At 50.9% G+C, this 18542-nt stretch overlaps 2 protein-coding genes across 9 annotated transcripts in view; one reads left to right on the top strand and one right to left on the bottom strand.

The window, feature by feature from the left end:
* Positions 1-570: 570 nt before the first annotated feature.
* On the bottom strand, positions 571-13457 carry LOC130457502 (uncharacterized). 2 transcript variants are annotated; one of them, XM_056819185.1, is made up of 3 exons: positions 12634-13445; positions 10604-10727; positions 7166-9013 (listed from the first exon to the last, which is right to left on the bottom strand). In XM_056819185.1, exon 3 carries the CDS (start codon positions 8225-8227, stop codon positions 7316-7318), a length of 912 nt encoding a protein of 303 aa, XP_056675163.1. In that variant the 5' UTR covers positions 8228-9013; positions 10604-10727; positions 12634-13445; the 3' UTR covers positions 7166-7315. The 2 variants fall into 2 exon arrangements, 1 of the variants encoding a protein (XP_056675163.1); XR_008916763.1 differs by lacking the exon at positions 7166-9013 and adding an exon at positions 571-3181 and having other exon boundaries at positions 10604-13457.
* A 755-nt stretch (positions 13458-14212) lies between these two features.
* SGMS1 (sphingomyelin synthase 1) overlaps positions 14213-18542 on the top strand; it is a 248507-nt gene continuing 244177 nt past the window's right edge. For 2 of the 7 annotated variants that reach the window (XM_056819143.1, XM_056819145.1), the window contains exon 1: positions 14772-15134. The gene's annotated coding sequence lies outside the window, so the exon portion shown is untranslated. Of the gene's footprint in view, positions 15135-18542 lie in introns of all 7 variants that reach the window. The other 5 variants (XM_056819151.1, XM_056819157.1, XM_056819149.1 and 2 more) reach the window with 4 other exon arrangements.

Here is an 18542-nt window from a genome sequence, read left to right on the forward strand (position 1 = left end):
ATGTCAATGATGGAATACTATTGTGCTCAAAGGAATGATGAACTGGAGGGATTCCATGTGAACTGGAACAACCTCCAGGAAGTGATGCAGAGTGAAAGGAGCAGAACCAGGAGAACATTGTACACAGAGACTGATACACTGTGGCACAATTGAATGTAATGGACTTCTCTATTAGTAACAATGCAATGATCCAGGACAATTCTGAGGAACTTATGAGAAAGAACACTATTCACATTCAGAGGAAGAACTGTGGGAGTAGAAACACAGAAGAAAAACAACTGCTTGATCACATGGGTCTATAGGGATATGACTGGGGATGTAGACTCTAAACGATCACGCTAATGCCGATGTCAATAATATGGAAATAGGTCTTGATCAATGACACATGTAAAACCCAGTGGAATTGCTTGTTGGCTACTGGAGGGGGTGGAAGGAGAGGAGGGAAAGAACATAATCATGTTAACATAGGAAAATATTCTAAATTAACTAATTAAATAAAAATGTTCAAATACAAAAAAAAAAGTCATCCTTGGTCCATCCAAGGGTTTTTATTGTCAAACTTTGGATGAAAATAAAATAGACTTGAGGCTATGGGCTAAACACATACAAAATGTAATAACCACTCTTCTTTGAGGCAGCTTAGCAGATGGCAAGGATTCAGTGGAGAAGGAGCCTGGGAGAGGGGATGAGGACTGGATTGGGAATCAGAAGTTCTGGGTTTCAGATCTTGGCTTTGCTACTGACTCTGTTATGACTTTAGTCAGGCCTTTTTCATAAAATGATGGGGTTGTACTGGATGGCCTTTTCTGTTCTTTGCAGCCTGTATCAGCTGATCCTGGCACAGTGCAGGTGACACCGGTGATTTGTATGGCTCAGCAGAAGCCATCAGGAGTTTAGGGAAGCTCAGTAGGTAGGGAAGGGCTGGTGGCTTTGGGCACATTTGTGATCCATTCCTTCTTCCTGGCATATTCCCTATGCATCTCTCAGGTGTAGGAATTGTCAGTAAAGTGCCACCTTATGGGTATGGGGGAGGGGGAGACATAGTTTTCTTGTCTCTACCTTCCTAGGTGATGCTGTTTAATTAAATGCCTTTTGCTCGAAATGAATGTGTCCTCTGGGTTGGTCTGTCAAAAGGGCAACACTGGTGTGGGCTAAAGCGCTAGTTCTGAATAGGGGCTGACCTCCAGGTGCCTCCCTTTCAGGAGCTCATATTTTAGGGAAGATGAGGAAGATATTCAGTAATAAAAATCAGGCCCTCGTTCAAACTCTCGCTTTCCCCCAGCCTGTACTATGAGCTTCTGGAGGCAACAAATCTTTTTTGGCGGCTCGATCTCAGTGCTCAGACAGTGAAATGCTTTGGCCCAAGAACGTTGTTTACATCCCTTTAATAACAGGACTTGGCACGCTCTGTAAAAGCAGCTCTGTGGCCTTCTCTTTTGATCCTCAGACACCTGGCAGAGCTAATTAGTATGGACATTATTCTCTCCATTTTACAGAGAGGGAAATCAAGGCTTAAAGAGGTGAGGAAAGCATCAAGGATGAGGCAGAGGCAGGAGGGGAATCCCGTTCTACCTGGCTCACCTGGTCTTACTCAGTGGGTTTGGGTTTCCCATTGGGGAATTGCTTCCAGAAGACCACACCAAAGAGCTGAGAATGCCTCAGTTTCACCCTGGGCTCTTCTGTTGAAGCTGAACAAGTGAGTCAGTCTTGAAGTAGCCCACTTCCTGCTGTGAACGGTCATCTTTTCATGCAACAGCTCATTGGGTGGTTCCAGACACCTCTCAGGACTGCTCTTCTCTTCCTGAAAGTGGATTTATTCTTGGCTACTAGAACCCACTGAAAAAAGTAGAAATCTCGTCTATTCACATGGCCTTGTATTAATTAGAATTTTGAACCTTGGACTTCATCCCCCAGAAGTCCTTCAGTATTTCCCAGAATTCCTCTCCTCTCTCCACCACATTGCAGGTCACATTTGTATATAGTTTGGTGTCTCCGCCCTCTCTTCCTCAGGGTTGAGTTAGGTGGGTTTTACTCTAGTCCTTTATTTCAAGTTGTTATTAATAAATCTCATAATACTCGAGTTATTGTACATTCATTTTAATTGCCTTACAACCAAGTAGGGGAGGGTTTTTATCTCCATTTTGCAAAGGAGAAACTTGACCAATGGAGAAGTTTACATTTGGGGAAACTGAGGCTCTGAGAGGACACAGGAACAAAGGTCTGGAGGTGGAATGGATCCCAGAGGCTACCTAGTACAATCTCCTTGTTTATGAGAATGAACCTGGGGCCCAAAGAGTGTGTTGCTTTCCCAGGGTCATACAGGTACTAACCAACAAAGGCAGTATTTAATAGGATCAGAGATCTAGTTCTGGAGTGATAAGAGATATCAGGGTCCCTGGGAACTTGGATGGGGAGAAATTCAATCTTTATTTTCATCACTTGAACTGAAATTGATCATTTTCTTCAGTTACAAATGTAGGAAATAAAAATGGATTCTGAGAAGAGGTTCACAGTCAGGGGTCTATGACCCATAAAAGGCTAAGGATGCCTGATCTAACCTAAACCTTCCCCCAAGGATGCAGTCTATTTACAATATTTGTTACAAGTGGTCAGACAACCTGGACATTTTGAAGTTCTTTCTATTTTTGCACCATTCTAATGATGACAAAGTTTCCTTTTATAGTCAGCTGAAACTGGCTCCCTTTTACACAAGCAGCTGTCACATGGAGCAGGAAGGATGGAGCGAAACCACACTAACCCACTTCTGGGGTCGCCCAGGATGAGTGGCAGAGTCTTCTTGGACTGAGTTGTGTTTCCCTTTTTGTTAGAAGCCCCGATAAGAAAGAGCTGCTATTGGCTATTCTGGGTAAACTGTATATTTCAGAGGCAGGATAACCTCTCAAAGAGAATTACATGTTTAACTCTTTCCATCTCAAATGATGAAACTAACTCTGCCCTCCCTGTTATCTGAAGGAAGTTACAGGGTGGGAAAAATGTGTCAGTGTGAGTCCACTTGAAGGTGTCATGGTGTTAATGGTGTGATAAAGCGGTCAAATGAAGCCAGGGGGTCGCAGACATCAATAAGATGGGGTCCAAGCGGGATCCAAGAGTGGCAGTGACAGTTGTCTGACAGATCACTGTTTGGTTTCAGGAGTCACATTGCAAAAAAGTCATTGGTTATCTGGAAGGCAATCAGAACTGGTGAGAGGACTGGAGAGCTCTGGATTCAATTTCAGAAGCAATATGGGGAGCAGTTGGGTGGCTCAGTGGATATAGAGCCAGGCATGGAGATGAGAGGTCCTGGGTTCCGATCTGACCTCACATACTTCCTAGCTTTGTGACTCTGGGCAAGTCACTCACACCCCATTGCCTGGCCCTTATCGCTCTTCTGTCTTAGAATTGTAAAGAGGAAATTTTAGGTCTCTGGGAGAGGGTTATAATATTGTAATGGCTAAAATGTGGCTACAAGGTTTCTGTAATATTGAACAATGGCCGCCAAGGAATTTACTTATGAAATTCCTAAAATGAACACTCAAGTCAGAATGGAGTTTATGGAGGTTTAATCACAACGGGAGTAGGGAAAAGGAGAGGGAGAGAAGGAGAGAAGAGAAAAAGGGAAAAGGGGCTACTCAACCTCTGACCAAGGCAGAGGGAGTTTTAGGCCTAAAGGCCCAGGTGGAAAGAATCAGTCCTTAACTCACGTGACCGATCTGAAGGAAAGCTGTCTGCGGGTATCCTCCCTCTCCAAGCTCCTAACACCAACTCGCGTCTCGCTCTCTCCACAGGAAGTGAGCGAATTCCAGAGGCTGATCCCTACCTCACTTCCTGTGTCTCACAAAATCCAATGGTTGGTTCTAGCTTGGCTTAGGACAGCCCAGGTGGGCAGTTAGTTATTTCTGATTTGTCATTGACTAGCACATGCCCGTGTAGTGTGGGTGTGCACAATTTTTGGGTGCTAGACCAAGATGGAGACTTTTAAAATTCACAATCCCCCCTGATGATGATTGGGAGACTAGTCTCCCCAATTGATCACTAAACATAAGCATACTGCACCCCAAAAATTTCTAACTGTAAGTGTATACAAATTTTTTTTTTTTACTAAGTGGAAAATTATAATAGCTGTAAATATGGGGAAACAGAGGAGAGAGAAAGACAGCAAACCAATGTTTTGCTGGGCGCATTGACAAAAGCCAATTAGGGGGCAGTCCCCTTTGGCATAAGAGTGTACATTAAAAAATGTTCAATCAACCACACCCCAAGGTTCATTCTGGATCTTCCTGTAGTGAAAAGGTTTAGATATCTTTCTGCAAACAGTTCATTCTCTGGATTCAGTTAGTTAGCAAGCTTCTTCTCTGAAGATTTATCTCGAACAAAATTTAAATCTTGGATTTGATGAAATACAATCCCCCCTGAAGAAAGTGTTGAAAAAAACACTGAGTCCAGCTGAGGATTCAAGTTTTAGTTGTGGGAGTGTGTGAGTTAATCCAAAAGAAAAACAAAACAATATGAAAATAAAATCAAAATTCAAAATCAAAAGAAGAAAAAAGGGAAAAAATTAAGGGAAAAATATAAACCCTTTATATATACATATCTATATTAAAGAAGAATTCAAAATTAGTATCAAAATTCAAAAAAAAATCTATGTATATAAAATTTGAGAAAGCAAGAATAAAAAAAAAATTTTTTTCTTTTTTTTTTACAGGCCCCTGTATTAGGGTCTAGTTAAGTAATTTCTAATCCCACAAGTCTGTAGGACAGAATGCAGCATATTTTACTTCCCCATTTGTAGCCAAGGCTACAGGAAGTTGCCATACTATAGGAGAGAAAAAAGTGGACCAGATTTCTTTTTTTATATCTAGGGAAGTGTTATTCCCTCGTCTGATTTTACCTTCGTTCTCAGGGATGGATGGAGCCAGGATGGTAGCCAACCTTAGGTACTTGTCTGTAGGTATTTTCACGAAGAGTGTGGATACAGGGAAGGCCTACATCTTAACGTCTGTCAAGTGTCGCAACCCCGAGTCTCACACTAGATTCAAGTCCTTAGTATTGGCTTAGAAATGCATTAATCCTACCTGGATTGGTCTTTGATTTTTAGACCTGTGAGCTCTTTTGGCATTATCCAGGTTATCTCTGTGCTCCTTTTTTGATCTCGTTCCTAGAATCAGACACAAACATTAATCATAGTCCCACAACAATTATCAATAAATGGCAGGTTCCCATAGTCTAAAGCTATTTGGGTGCGTATTAATAATAACAAGTATATATATTTAAACTAATATTGTAGAATAAAATTTTAATATTGATCATATGTACCTTAAGTACATAGAAATGAGAAAAAGGGAAAAAATAAAATAATGTAAAAATAATAATAATAATAAAATAAGGAAAAGAGAAAAAAGGAAAAATTAAATTTAGGAATTCAATGTGTCAAAAGCAGAATAAAACAGTTCAACTTGTCAATGGGTAGTTATCTCCAATGTATGTATAGGATACAGTCAATCAGTCTCAACAGAAGATGCTCTCTTTACATGAGAACAGTGAATCCAAGAGTCCTTTTCTCCAACCTTTATAGATGTTGGAGTAGTTAACAATATTTGGAATGGTCCTTCCCAGGAAGGCTGGGTTGCTCCTGTACGCTGGAAGTTCTTAATATAAACTTTGTCTCCTGGGTTCAGGTCATGCAGAGAAAAGTCTAATGGTCCAGCTTGTACTGCAGCTCTGGATTCATGAAGTTCACGTAGTTTGTGCTGTAACTCCTGTATATAGGAAGCAATAGTAGTATCTCCCCCTAATAGCGATGTATAAGCCGGGGAGAAAGGCTTAGCCTGTATAGGCGGATGTCCAAAAAGCATCTCAAATGGTGAAATATGTAAGTCTCCTCTAGGCCTGCTTCTAAGATAAAATAGGGCCAAAGGGAGAATTTCAGGCCATTTTAAATGGGTCTCAGTGCATAATTTTCCAATCATAGTTTTAAGTTCTTTGTTCATCCTCTCAACTTGGCCTGAACTCTGGGGATGATATGGAACATGGAATTTTGGAGTTATCCCCAAGCAAGAATATATCTGGTTTAAGACAGAATCGGTAAAATGACTCCCTCTATCGGAGTCAATACGTGCTGGTAGGCCAAAGCGAGGAATAATTTCTTTTAAAAGCACCTTAGCAACAAAAGCCGCCGTGGCTCGGGCTGTAGGAAATGCTTCTGGCCATCTGGTCAGTTGGTCTACTATGACCAAACAAAATTTATATTGTCCAGCCTTTGGCATCGTTATAAAATCTATCTGCAGGTGCTCAAAAGGTGTGTAAGCCAGAGGACGTCCACCAAAGGCTTTACCACGAAAGGCATGTTGGTTATATGCCTGGCAGGTAGGGCAGGATGAACACACTTTAGAGGCTATGGTAGTTATACCAGGGGCTATCCATACTCTCTTAACAGAGTCCACGATGCCCTGGGTACCAAAGTGACCATTATTATGAACAGATTGGCAAATTTGGTGATAGAAACTTCTAGGGAGCAGGGGTTTTCCTTCAGATGACACCCACACTCCATTAATTTGTTTTGCTTTAAATTTTTGTTTCCATTTTTCCACTTCCTTTTCATTATAGGAGAGTGATAAATTTAAATTATCTGTGGTCGTTAATGTTAAAATTAATCCAGGTCCTTCTATGGCTGCTAGTTTTGCAGCGGCATCTGCTCGGTCATTTCCTCTAGAGACAGGGTCAGAGCCACCTGTATGGGCAGAGCAATGAACTACAGCTAAGGCTTTAGGCAGTTTGAGAGCAGAAAGAACTTCATTAATAATTTCTGCATTAGCTATGGATTTTCCAGCTGAGGTTAAAAATCCTCTTTGGAGCCAAAGCATCCCGACTGAGTGACAAATGCCAAAAGCATATCTAGAATCCGTATAAATTGTTGCCTTTTTATCCTTGGCAATCATACAAGCTTGTTTTAGAGCTATGAGCTCTGCTCCTTGAGCGCTAATGTTAGAAGGTAGTGAAGCTGACCATTCAGTGGCAAATTCTGAGACTACAGCAGCTCCAGTGTAACGTATGCCATCCCTCATAAAAGAGGAACCATTGGTAAATAAAATCAGATCTGCATTGTCTAAGGGAGTGTCCAAGAGATTATCTCGAGGCTTTTCTGCCATGGACACTAATGTTTCACAGTTATGTAGTGGTTCTCCTGAAGTAGGTAAATCTGGAAGCAAGGTGGCAGGGTTAAGAGTTGAACAGCGTTTCAAGGTAATATTTTCACTATTTAATAAGGTTATTTCATACCTTGTAATTCTCTGATCCGAGAATGCCTGTGTTCTATGTTTTACCAATAATGCTTCAATCTCATGTGGGCACATTCCTTCATGGCCGTGAGGATGGCCTCTCTACAACGGTAGAGTTGTAGATAATCCTCAGGATTGTTATAGTCCCATTCGGGATCCTGAGATGGCCAATGTGCTGCATTACGCCCCCGGGTTTTGTTGACATGAGCAATTATTTTATTTTTTTCACGTTCACTTAAAAAAGCCTGTAGTAAGCTCTCAACGTCCTTGTAAGACGGATTATACTGAAAAAATATGTCTCCCATCTTTTTTGTTACTAGAAAAGGATCTTGTTCATATGTGGGGATATTTCGTGTAAATTCATTTATTTCTTGGGGAGTAAACGGTATCCTATGTCTTAAAGTCACCACATCCCCATTTCGTCCTATTTCAGGTACTTCTCTTAGAGGAAACAGGCCTCTAGTTGAATTTTGCACCTGTGGGTCAGTTTGACAAGAACAGGTTTCTCTAGGAGGACAAGATTTCCCTTGCATTGGAATTTGGTTTTCTGTAGGAGAAGGAACATGAGAAGCTGGGATTGCAGGGGAAGGGTTTTGGGGATTAAATTCAGACAAGATTTGCACTACACGAGAGAAGCAGTCTGTTAACTGGGCTATAGGGAAGGTGTTTTCCATCTCTATTTCAGGGAAGGAAATTTCCTCATTCAAAGGTTCAGAAACAGGTCTGTTTCTGGTAGAGTGGGTGTTTGCCAATTGATCCTGTAAGAGACTTTTTAGATCTTCTAATTGGGCTTGCATTTTATCTTCAATTTTTCTTATTTTTTCATCTCTAAATATAGTATTGAGGATTACAAAAATGACAGTACCTATTAATATAAAAATTTGGAGGTATCCTTCATTCCTCAATGCCCCTACTTCAGCTGCCGTATAATTGTCAAAGAATGTAGTACTCATTTTTATATGTATATTTTGTAATTTCACAAAGTACGTGGGGAGCAGGGCAAAGCAACAAACTTTCCACAGGCTTTTCTTTTTTACAGTAGGTGGCTCCCTAGTCTACAACCCTATACAGGCTAAGGGCCTATTGTATTGTAAATTCTCCTTCTTTACAAAGTGTATGTGGGTGGGTCCCAGCAATCTTCTTTGGCCCTCAGGCTAAAACCGCTAGGACCATGTGCTATCTTCCTTGAGCAAAGCCCACTTAAATTTTTAAGACTAGAAAGGCCAGGAAACAGAAAAAAAATGGGTTTTAAGTTAGCTCCCTAGCTGTATTCAGCTGTTTTTTGCCGGCTAGGAGCTCCTAAGAGCTCCTTCTCCTGAGGTTCCTCGTTGCTAATCAGTTGATTAGGTAAGCCTGGCCTGCCTCTCAATCTACTGAGCCACCTCCTTAAAGTAAAAGGAGACGGAAATGAGAGACAAAGAGGAGAAGGAAAAAAAATCCTGTTGACCCCAATTTAACTTAAGGGGTAAAGGGAAAAGAGAAAAGGTGTTTTATACTCACCTGTTCTGGCAGCTGTGTCTTTAAGCCAAGGTATTTGGTAAAAGGACTGACAGAGTGAGCAATAAGTGGGGTGAAAAGGCAAGAAAATTCAGGAAATTTATTGAGGTTCTAGAAACCTTCCAAGCACTAAGGCAGGGCCAAGAGCCAGAGGGGGTAGCCGGGGTGGGACTTCTCCCAGGTGATTAGTAAGGAGATCAGAAGACTGATATAGGTCTTTTTCCCGTAGTGGTTCGCCAAAACTGTAAAGAGGAAATTTTAGGTCTCTGGGCGAGGGTTATAATATTGTAATGGCTAAAATGTGGCTACAAGATTTCTGTAATATTGAACAATGGCCGCCAAGGAATTTACTTATGAAATTCCTAAAATGAACACTCAAGTCAGAATGGAGTTTATGGAGGTTTAATCACAACGGGAGTAGGGAAAAGGAGAGGGAGAGAAGGAGAGAAGAGAAAAGGGAAAGGGGCTACTCAACCTCTGACCAAGGCAGAGGGAGTTTTAGGCCCAAAGGGCCAAGGTGGAAAGAATCAGTCCTTGACTCACGTGACCGATCTGAAGGAAAGCTGTCTGCGGGCGTCCTCTCCCTCCAAGCTCCTAACACCAACTCGCGTCTCCGCTCTCTCCACAGGAAGTGAGCGAATTCCAGAGGCTGTTCCCTACCTCACTTCCTGTGTCTCACAAAATCCAATGGTTGGTTCTAGCTTGGCTTAGGACAGCCCAGGTGGGCAGTTAGTTATTTCTGATTTGTCATTGACTAGCACATGCCCGTGTAGTGTGGGTGTGCACAATTTTTGGGTGCTAGACCAAGATGGAGACTTTTAAAATTCACAGAATTCATATGAAGACAAAAGGTAAGAGTTTTTAACTTAAAAAAAAAAATAATTTCCCCCCCTTAGAATCAGTACTATGTATCCACTCCAGGGCAACTGGGATTAAGTGACTTGCCCAGGGTCATCCGTGTCTGAGGCCAAATTTGAACCCAGGCCCTCCCAACTTGGGGCCTGGCTGTCTATCCTCGGAGCCATCTAGCTGCCTCTAGACCACGATGCCCCAAAGACAATTCGGATGGCTTCCATTCCCGGATATTTGTAGCAGCTACGGTTCTGCCACCGGTGGGCAATGCCCATTCAGACTCTCCGCTGGGAGCCCCCGGCAATGAACACTTTTCATAGTAACGCTCAGCACGGCTCAGTGTTTAGGGGATCCACAAGAAGTCTTAAAAGCAGGGCTAGAAGGCTGCTGAGGGGTGCCCTACCCCCCGCCCCCCCATGCCTCTGGCCTCAGGGGCTGCACTTGGCTCTCTTGTGCCCCTGGGGGGGGGTGCACTCTGGGAAAATCCTCTAAGACATTCCAAAGTGGGGGGGGGGGGGCGAGGCGGGCTCTTCAGTTTCCAAATGAATATCCAAAGGCACAAATGCAGAGAAGGAAGCCTTTATTCCCCCCTCTCCGGCCCCCCATGGAAAATGGCCACAAAAACCGACACGAATAAGGACCACAGCCAGCCAGAAGCTTCTCTCCAAAGGCAAACCTCTCCCTCCCGCCACCTTCCTGGTCCTTCCATATAGAGCTGCTGCCCTGTGGTTTTGGCCCCTCCGGCTGTGCCAGGGCTCCTGATCTCCTCTCCCCTCCCCATTTTCCAGCTGGTCCCACTGTAGGAGCCCTGGGGTGGGGGTGGGGGCGGGGCCCTCTCCTTATTCTGGGCCCAGGAAATCCCCTCCCCCAACAATGGCCCCCTGGGCTGTCCCTCCTGTGGTGAGGCTGGACCACGGAGGGGAGGGGGCAGACCCGTCTGAAGCCCCCACAGCCAGCCCGGCCAGTGCTAAAGGACTTACCCAAGCTAGTCTTTCATCGGAGAAAGGAGGACAGACGGGGAAGCCCAAGGCCTACAAAATGGGAAACCGACAACATCTAGCTCCCACCGCACCGCCCTTCTTCAGGAGATCATCCAATAGCAGCCTGATGGGAAGCAAGCCAGGAAATTAGGGTGGCTGTGGCCTTCTTTAGAGGCCGGGAGCCCAAGTCCTGAGATCAAGTTCTGCCTGATCTGTGGCTGCCTGCGAATGCTTTACCTTTCTGAGCTTCAGGAGTTGCTGTTTAAAGGTCCGAGGCCCAGGGGCCCAGCTCTCCCAGGTACTCTGTCCAAAAGGTTATTGGCTGATATCTCAAACCCAGCTCTGGGGGACACTGAGGTAGTGGCAGGTCCTGGGTTCCAATCTGGCCCCAGACACTTCCTAGCAGTGTGACCCTGGGCAAGTCACTCCCCCCCTCCCCCCTATTGCTGGGCCCTTATCACTCTTCTTCCTTAGTATTGATTGAGGATAGGAGGGGTTTTTTAAAAATTTAATTTATTTTTATTTTATATTCTATTTATTTATTCATTTGTCTATCTATTTGTTCATTAATTAATTAATTAATTTATTAAAACCCTCACCTTCCATCTTAGAATCAATACTGTGTATTGGTTCCAAAGCAGAAGACTGGTAAGGACTAGGCAATGGGGGTCAAGTGACTTACCCAGGGTCACAGAGCTGGGAAGTGTCTGAGGCCAGATTGGAACCCAGGACCTCCCATCTCTAGGCCTGGCTCTCCATCCACTGAGCCACCCAGCTGCCCCCTCTTTATTTTTAAACCCCCACCATCTGCCTTAGAATTACTACTGTGTGTTGGTTTTAAGGCAGGAGAGGGGTGAAGGCTGGGTAATTGGGTGTGTGTGTGTGTGTGAAGTGACTTGCCCAGGGTGGCATGCTGAAGGAGTGTCTGAAGCCAGATTGGAACCCAGGACCTCCTGTTTTTAGGTTTGGCTCTCAATCCACTGAGCACTCAGCTGCCCCAGAAAAGGGTTTAAGTAAAAAACAAACTCCAAAAAAAATCTTCTAGGCTCGTCCCCATGCCTCAGTTTCCTTATTTGTCAAAGGGGGGGTTTGGACTCCGGGGCCTCCAAGCTCCCACTCCAAATCTATGATCCTATGAAGGGGCTCTTCCTGCCCTCTGGGCGCCTTAGTTTCTTCACCAGTAAAAATGATGGCTGTGACCGGAAGGGAGTCTGGCCCTGGGGCTGGTGTGCCCTGGATTCAAATGCTGGGCTCCCATAGGATGTATGGAATTCCGCAGGTGAGGCAGAACTCTGCGTGGCCCTGGGGTCTCAGAAGAGACAAGATCAGTCTGGGGGGGGCGGGGGTCCCCTTAGTCAGCCAACAAATCCCAGGTCTGGTCCAGAGGCAAATTCGGGGCTCTCTTAAAGCCCAAGGAGGACACCACCTGCCTCCGGTACCTCCTGGGCCTCCTCCGTTGGTCCTCAACCTCCAGGGCTCTGCTCTGAGCCTCTTCTCCCTCGGTACTACCTCGCTCTGTGACCTCATCAGCTCCCGAGCACTTCAAGATCATTTCTGGGCTCTGGCCTCTCAGCTCCGCCTCTCCCGCCCAATCCCAAACCGGACAGCGCAGCCTCCTTTCTCCGAAGCCCCTCAGGCTCTCCAAGCTGTCCCCGGAGCGCCTGCCTTCAGTTTGCTGGTGGTCTCCCCTTTAGACAGAGGCTGAGCTCCAGAAGGGCAGCGCCTGGCTCATCCCACCACTGAGCCCGGGGGTGGGCCCTTAGCGGGGACCCAATCAAAGGCCGGGGATTGACTGACTGCTCCCAGGAGACCCTCCAGCTATTAACTGCGCCCCAGAGGTCTTTCCCCACTGGGGGTTCCCTGAGGCAATGAAATGCCGGAGGGGGTTGGCCCAAGGGGGCCATTGCGGCTCTTAATCTCGGATCTGGAGACAAAGTCTTTTCCCCGGGCCTCAGTTTCTTCTTCTGTAAACTGGGCCGTCGGGCTTTAGCCCTCTGTGGTCCCTTCGAGTTCTCAGTTCTACCGCTTACCTGCGTGCCTTCCCGGGGCTTTCGCTCCTTCTCAGTAAAAAGGGGGGCTGCCCCGGGCACCCCTCAGGCTCCCTGCCTGGACTCTGCATGCCAGCTGCTGAGATGGGAAGCAGGTCCTCCCTCCGCGCTGGGGGCCTGCACTGGGCAGCATCGCGCCTCCGAAGGGGGCCGCAGAAGAGCCGGAGGCCTAAGCTGGCCGGACTGGAGGAAATGAGCAGGGGGCGGGAAGTGACGGCTGACCGGAGAGGTATCCGCGGGGCTGGGCGGGGCGTGCGCGCAGCCTGCTCCGGGCTCCGCGTCCTGCCCTGCCCTGCCCTCCCTGGCGATTGGCCGGCGTCATAGGGGGCTGGCCGGAGGAAGATGGCTGCCCTGGGCGCCGTGGACAGTCACGTGGCTGTTGCTGCTCAGACCCCACTGGGGTGTGGGGGGCCGCCGCCGCCGCTTTCCCGGTCCCGGGGCAGCCTCCAGGAGGGGGTCTTTGGCCCGCTAGCCCGGCCGCACCTCCCAGGCTCGAGAAGCCGCAGCCCCGCCGTGAGCTGGGAGGTGCGGAAGGGAGAGCTCAGGGAGGAGCAGCGGGGACTACGTCACCGACCCGGACCGGGCTGGAGCCCGGCGATCGGAGTCCCCCAAGGGCCCTGGAGAGCCTTCCTCGAGGGGAGTCCCCAGCAGGGAATCGAGGCCAGGCTGGATGCAGGGGAGACTGGCTCCGCCTAGGGGCCTCTCCCCACGTACCTGGGTCACTCTTAAGGGCCTGGGGAAACTGAGGTCTCCCCTGAGGCAGAATTGGAACCTGGGTCTTCCTCCAGTTCAGATTCCGCACTTAATTCCCTCCCCCCCCCCCCCCCCCCCCCGGCCGCCAGCTCCCGCCTGGCCCTCCCACTCCGGGAGGTCACCGGGTTCGAATCTGGGCGGAGTAACCCCAGGGCCTGGAGGGGGCCGCGACCCTCTTTCGTTATTACAAAGCCTGGCTGCTTTAACGCCGCGGCGATTCGGTTGGGCTTCCGAGTCTTTTCGATTGAACCGCAGACGGAAGCCTCGAACTCGGGCCTCCCTCCCCAGAGTCTTAAAGTAAACACTGGCTGGTTTCCGTTCTGGGTGGCCGAAAAGTCTTCAGCTCCTCCCTGCCCCCTCCCAGCACCTCAGTCACTCGGGGAAGAGGGGGGAGGGAAAGAAGGGAACGTTTATGATTAAATGGCCTACTAAGTGCCAGCTCGGCGGCTGTCTCCTCAGCGCCCATTCCCTCCAATCCTCAGCCCCCGCAAGTGGCCTGAGCCGCGCTCTGCCCAAGCCAGCCATGACGCCGGCGATGACGAGAGGCTGCCTGGGCTTGACAGCCCTCTCCCATCGCTTATTGGCCACAGGACGTTGGGCCCGGGGTTTCCCGAGCCTGCCGGGCTTCGGCTTCTCCGCGTTCCTGGTAGCGGACTAGCCAGGAGAGTGCTTGACTTAACCAGCTTTCCTTAAGCACCTCCGGGCTTGGCAGGAGGGCAGAGCCCGCCCTCCAGGAATTTATGAGGTGGCTCAGGGCTGAGGACCAATCCGGAGTCATTCCAGAGAGGCTCGCGCCCTAGTTCAGTCCTCGGGGTGCCTCCTGATGTCCACAGTCACACACTACAAAGTGCACAGCCGGGCGGCACTGGGGGGGGGGGTGTTCCACTAAGCGCTGACCCTGGAGTGGGACTTAGAAGCAACCTAGGGGGTCTCGGAGGGCTTCCAAGCGTTCCCTCGTCTCGGCCTTCAATGCCCAGCTCGGGAGTCCCCTCCTCCGCGACGCCTTCCTCAGCTGTGCCCCCCTGCGCTCTCCTCCCTCCCAGCCTTTCAGCAAACAAGTCTGAAGTCAGGGCAATCAGATCCGTCAGCAGGAGCCTCCCGATGCCAGAGAAGCTCCTTGAGGGCAGGGCCCGAGTCATTGCCATCTTGGCCGCTTAACTGGAATCCCGAGGCTTTCCCCTTTCCCCATTCCCCATTTCCCCGGGGCTTGAACCCAGGGCTGCGCTTCCTCCTCCCGCTCCCAGCAGGTTCCCCCACCCTCCCTTCGGCCGTCGCGAAAACCTGGAGAGCCCCAATCCGCCCGGTGAGCCCGAGCCTGAGCCTCGGCTGGGCTCTGGCGGGGCGGCGGCACTGGGCATGCTCAGCTCTGGCAAGGCTTGGGCTGCAAGTCGGAAGCTTTCGCACTACCGAGGCAGCAGCCGGAGGAGGGGGAGGAAGGCGGAGGGGGAGGAGGAGGAGGAGGAGGAGGAGGAGAAGGGGAGGCAGGGACTGGAAGCTTTCCCCCCCGGCGAGCAAGAAGGGTAGGAGCTGGAGGAAGAGGAGGAGGAAGAGGGGGAGGAGGAGGAGGAGGGGGAGGAGGAGGAGGAGGAAGAAGAGGAGGAAGAAGGAGCCGGGAACTGGAGGACGACGAGGAGGTCCGGGAGGTCGGAGCCGAGCCGGACCCAGCGCGCTGAGGGCTCCCTGGCTGTGCGAGCGGAAGGCAGCAGGAAGCAGCGGCGCTCACCAGTTCGGTGAGTCCTGGGCGGCTGGGCGAGAACTCGCTACTTTGTAACGGGCGGCCGGGGACAGGAGGATACAATGTAGCAGCTCCAGCCAGACGGCTGGCAGCCCTTGTGCCCCCTCCCCCCGGGACTTGGCCACACACCTCCCTCGCCGCCCTTTACGCCGGGAGACCGGCCGGAGGGGGGGGCTGGGATCCCCAAACTGGGGCACGGGGGGGGGGCGCCCGGCGTCTTCCTAGTCCAGTCGGGTCCCTGGAGGGTGTCGAGGGCGGGGAGAAGGCTGGGAGAGAGTTGCTAGTGGACACCTTGGAGGAGGTGATGCGTGCCGTAAGAGCCGGGCGAGCGTGAGACAGCTCGGGCGGGCGGGCGGGGGTGGGAGGGGGGCGCTGAAGAAGTGTGGAGTGTGGCTGGGGGCGGGCGTTTTTAGGGAGATCCAGCCGGAAGCTTTTGCCCCTGGCCCTGGCCCCGGCCCTGCAGCTTTCCCGGCTTCTCCGAGCTCGCTGACCCCGAAAGATGGAGCCCCGAGCTTCTTGCCCCCGGGATGTGGAGAGAGCCTCGCTCCCGGGCTGTTGGAGGACCCCCCCCCCCACCCCCGACGCGGTGTTACTTCGTCAGTCCCGGGGCGACCCTCTGTCCCTCCCCTCCCCCTGTACCCTAACAGGTGGGGAGGGAGGAAGCTGGGAGCGGATCCTCTCCCACCACACACACCCCCGGGCCTTGGAGGCGGATCCCGGCCGGGCTGGCTGCACACTTGACTGGGTGGGGGGCGGGGGATACTGGGGAAAAGGCCTAGCAGGACGGGGAGGATCCCGGGGCGTTGCACTCCCTGCGTCCCCCGCTCCGGGGCCGGGGCCTGGCCGAGGCAGCCACCCTCCAGGACCTCGATTGCCATCCCGGCCCCCCGCCGCCGCCGCCGCCTCCTCCGGTGGGAAGGATCAGCTCAGTGGGGCAGGGCTTGTGGGCAAGGGCAGTTCCCCGGTGCCTGCCAGCCCGCCCCCTCGACCTCCCCGCCTCCTGCAGCCCCAACTCGGGCTTGAGGGTGGTTCTAGGGAGGTGGGTTTGGGGGGTACTCGGTGCCCGGGGCCGGAGCTGATAGGTTTTCCCACCCGGCTCAGGCTGACGCGGGTTAACCCGTTCGTTCGCGCCGCCGCCGTAGGGTGCCAGTTGCCCAAGCCTGCTGGGGGCTGGGGTGGGGGAGGGAGGAAGCGAGAGGAGGCGGCCAAGTGGGGACCAGATGTTGGCGAGCCTTCCGAAGGCTGGCCGCTGGCTTGGGGGAATCCGGAGAGAAAGGGGGAGCGCCGGGAGGCTGCTGCTGCCGGCCTTGAGGCCTGCCTCTGGCTTGGGCTGCCGCGGCCCGGGGAGCTGCTCCTCCCCTCCGACAGCCTCTGGGCTCGGGACAGTGTTTGCGTTTGCTTTGCCGCTTGGGTGGCAGGGTCAGTGCTGGGCCCCGTGGGGGCCTCCCGAACCCTTCCTGCCTGCTTTGGGGCTGCCCGAGTGACAGGCTCCGGAGGGGGAGGGGCAGGGGCAGGGGGAGGGGGAGGGACGCACCGGGCTCCCCTCTCTCCTCTCTCCCCAGTTTTTGCTGAGGCCGGGCCAGGTTATTGGCTCTCCCCAGCGGAGTGGGCTGGGGGAGGGGATGGGTCCCTGCTGTCTGGTCAGCCCTTGGATGGGAGCGAGCCAAGGAAAGCCCAGAGATGTTGGTGATTCAGCAGGTGGCAACCTTCCAGCGCTGAAATGTGCCTTCCTTGGCCTACTGGGGCCTGCCGGGGCTGCTGCTGAGGGTGATGGGGCCGCAGGCTTTAGCTGCCACTCAGGAGGGGCAACAGGAGGGTGTTTTCATTGGTATTCCCAGGGTCCTTTGCTTGCAGAAATCCCAGGAACGAATGGCAGGCTACTAGATGTGCTGGAGGCGCAGTTAGGGGTCATTAGCCCATTTCCTCCTCCTCCTCCTCCTCCTTTTAGGTAGCTTTGGGAAACTGAGGCCGAGTGATTTTTTTGGATGATGGAGTTAGAGCTGGAAAGGGGACTTGGGGATCTTCTATGGGCAGTTCGGGAAACTGAGCCTCAAACACATCCTAACTCTAGAACTGGAAAGAACTGTAGAGATGATCTATCTAGGCCAGCTGCTTCCTTCTAGACTCACGTCAAAAGCCACCTTCTTCAAGCCACCTTTCCTGACTCCCCTTCCACCCCACATGCCTTTCCTCTAAGATTACCAACCATTTACTCAGCAGATCATCACCTGACCCGGTTTGCCTCAGTTTCCTCAGGTGTACAATGAGCCAGAGAAGAAAATGCCAAGAGAATACCTCTTCCCACTGTACCTGTCAGACCCATGGGTTTCCAGCTTCCGAACCTTTTCTCAACTGGCCCAGGGTGTTTCTGGGTCCAAGACAGGTTGCCCTGGAAGGCAAGAGAAAGGCCAGACTTTCCTGATTCCTGGTGCCGGAGCCCAAGGCTTCCAGCCCTGTGGCTTTGTTTATTTGGGACAAGTGAGGAAAGGCTGGAGTTTTCTAGCTGTCATGCGGATTGGAGGGTGCATTTCTTCTCATTGAATTCAGGCCACATTTGATAAGGCGCCTCCTAGGGAGCTCCCAGGCTCCTGGTTTGATTCCCTCTGCTTCTGGCTTGGGCTCTCCTGGCTTCTCCCTGTATACTGTTTCACTTGGTGATTTCATCCGCCCCGTGGATTTACTGATGATTCTCTCACCTGCCTATCCCGCCCCAATCTCCCATTCGGCATCGCCTGCTTTTGGGACTCCATCTATAGCTGGGTGTCCTGGAGGCAACCTTCCCCATGACTAGGAAAGCTACAACTGTCCTCCCAGTCCTAAAACTCAGGAGTCACCCTGGACTCTTCACTCTCTTTCCCTCTCCGCCCTCTGATCTATTACCAATCTGATCTATTACCAAGGCACTGGGTCAGTTTCACTGTTGCTTTTACTGCTGACACTGTCACCCCCTGCTGTGGGCTCCTGATCTCCTGCCTGGGCTGCTGTGCTAGTGGCTAGTGGGTCCATCTGGTTCATGTCTCTCCCGGGCCGTCCCCCGTTCGGCCCCCAAAGTGATTTTCCTGAAGTTCAGGTCCAACTAGGTTGCCTTCCTGCCCCTGCCCAGGGGCTCCCCGCTGCCTTCAGAGCCTTCCAAAATGCCTGTATAGCTGGGCTCCTTCCTGCCTTCCCAGCCTTCTTAAACATGACTCTCCCTCACTTGCCTCCAGACGTTTTCTTGGGCTGCCCCTGATGCTTGGCCCCTTCCCCTGCCTTCCCTGCCTTCCTCTGAGCCCCAGCTCAGATCCCATCTTTCCCTGAAGCCTTCCCGGACTCTCCTTCCTTCCTGGGCCGCCCCTCATTATTTACTTCCCACGTGTCGTGTCCTGGCTAGGGCTTGCTTTGTGCCTTTTGCCCTCTTGGCCTC

This window comes from Monodelphis domestica, chromosome 1 (assembly GCF_027887165.1).
Source record: "Monodelphis domestica isolate mMonDom1 chromosome 1, mMonDom1.pri, whole genome shotgun sequence".
In the NCBI taxonomy this organism is placed as follows: Eukaryota; Metazoa; Chordata; class Mammalia; order Didelphimorphia; family Didelphidae; genus Monodelphis; species Monodelphis domestica.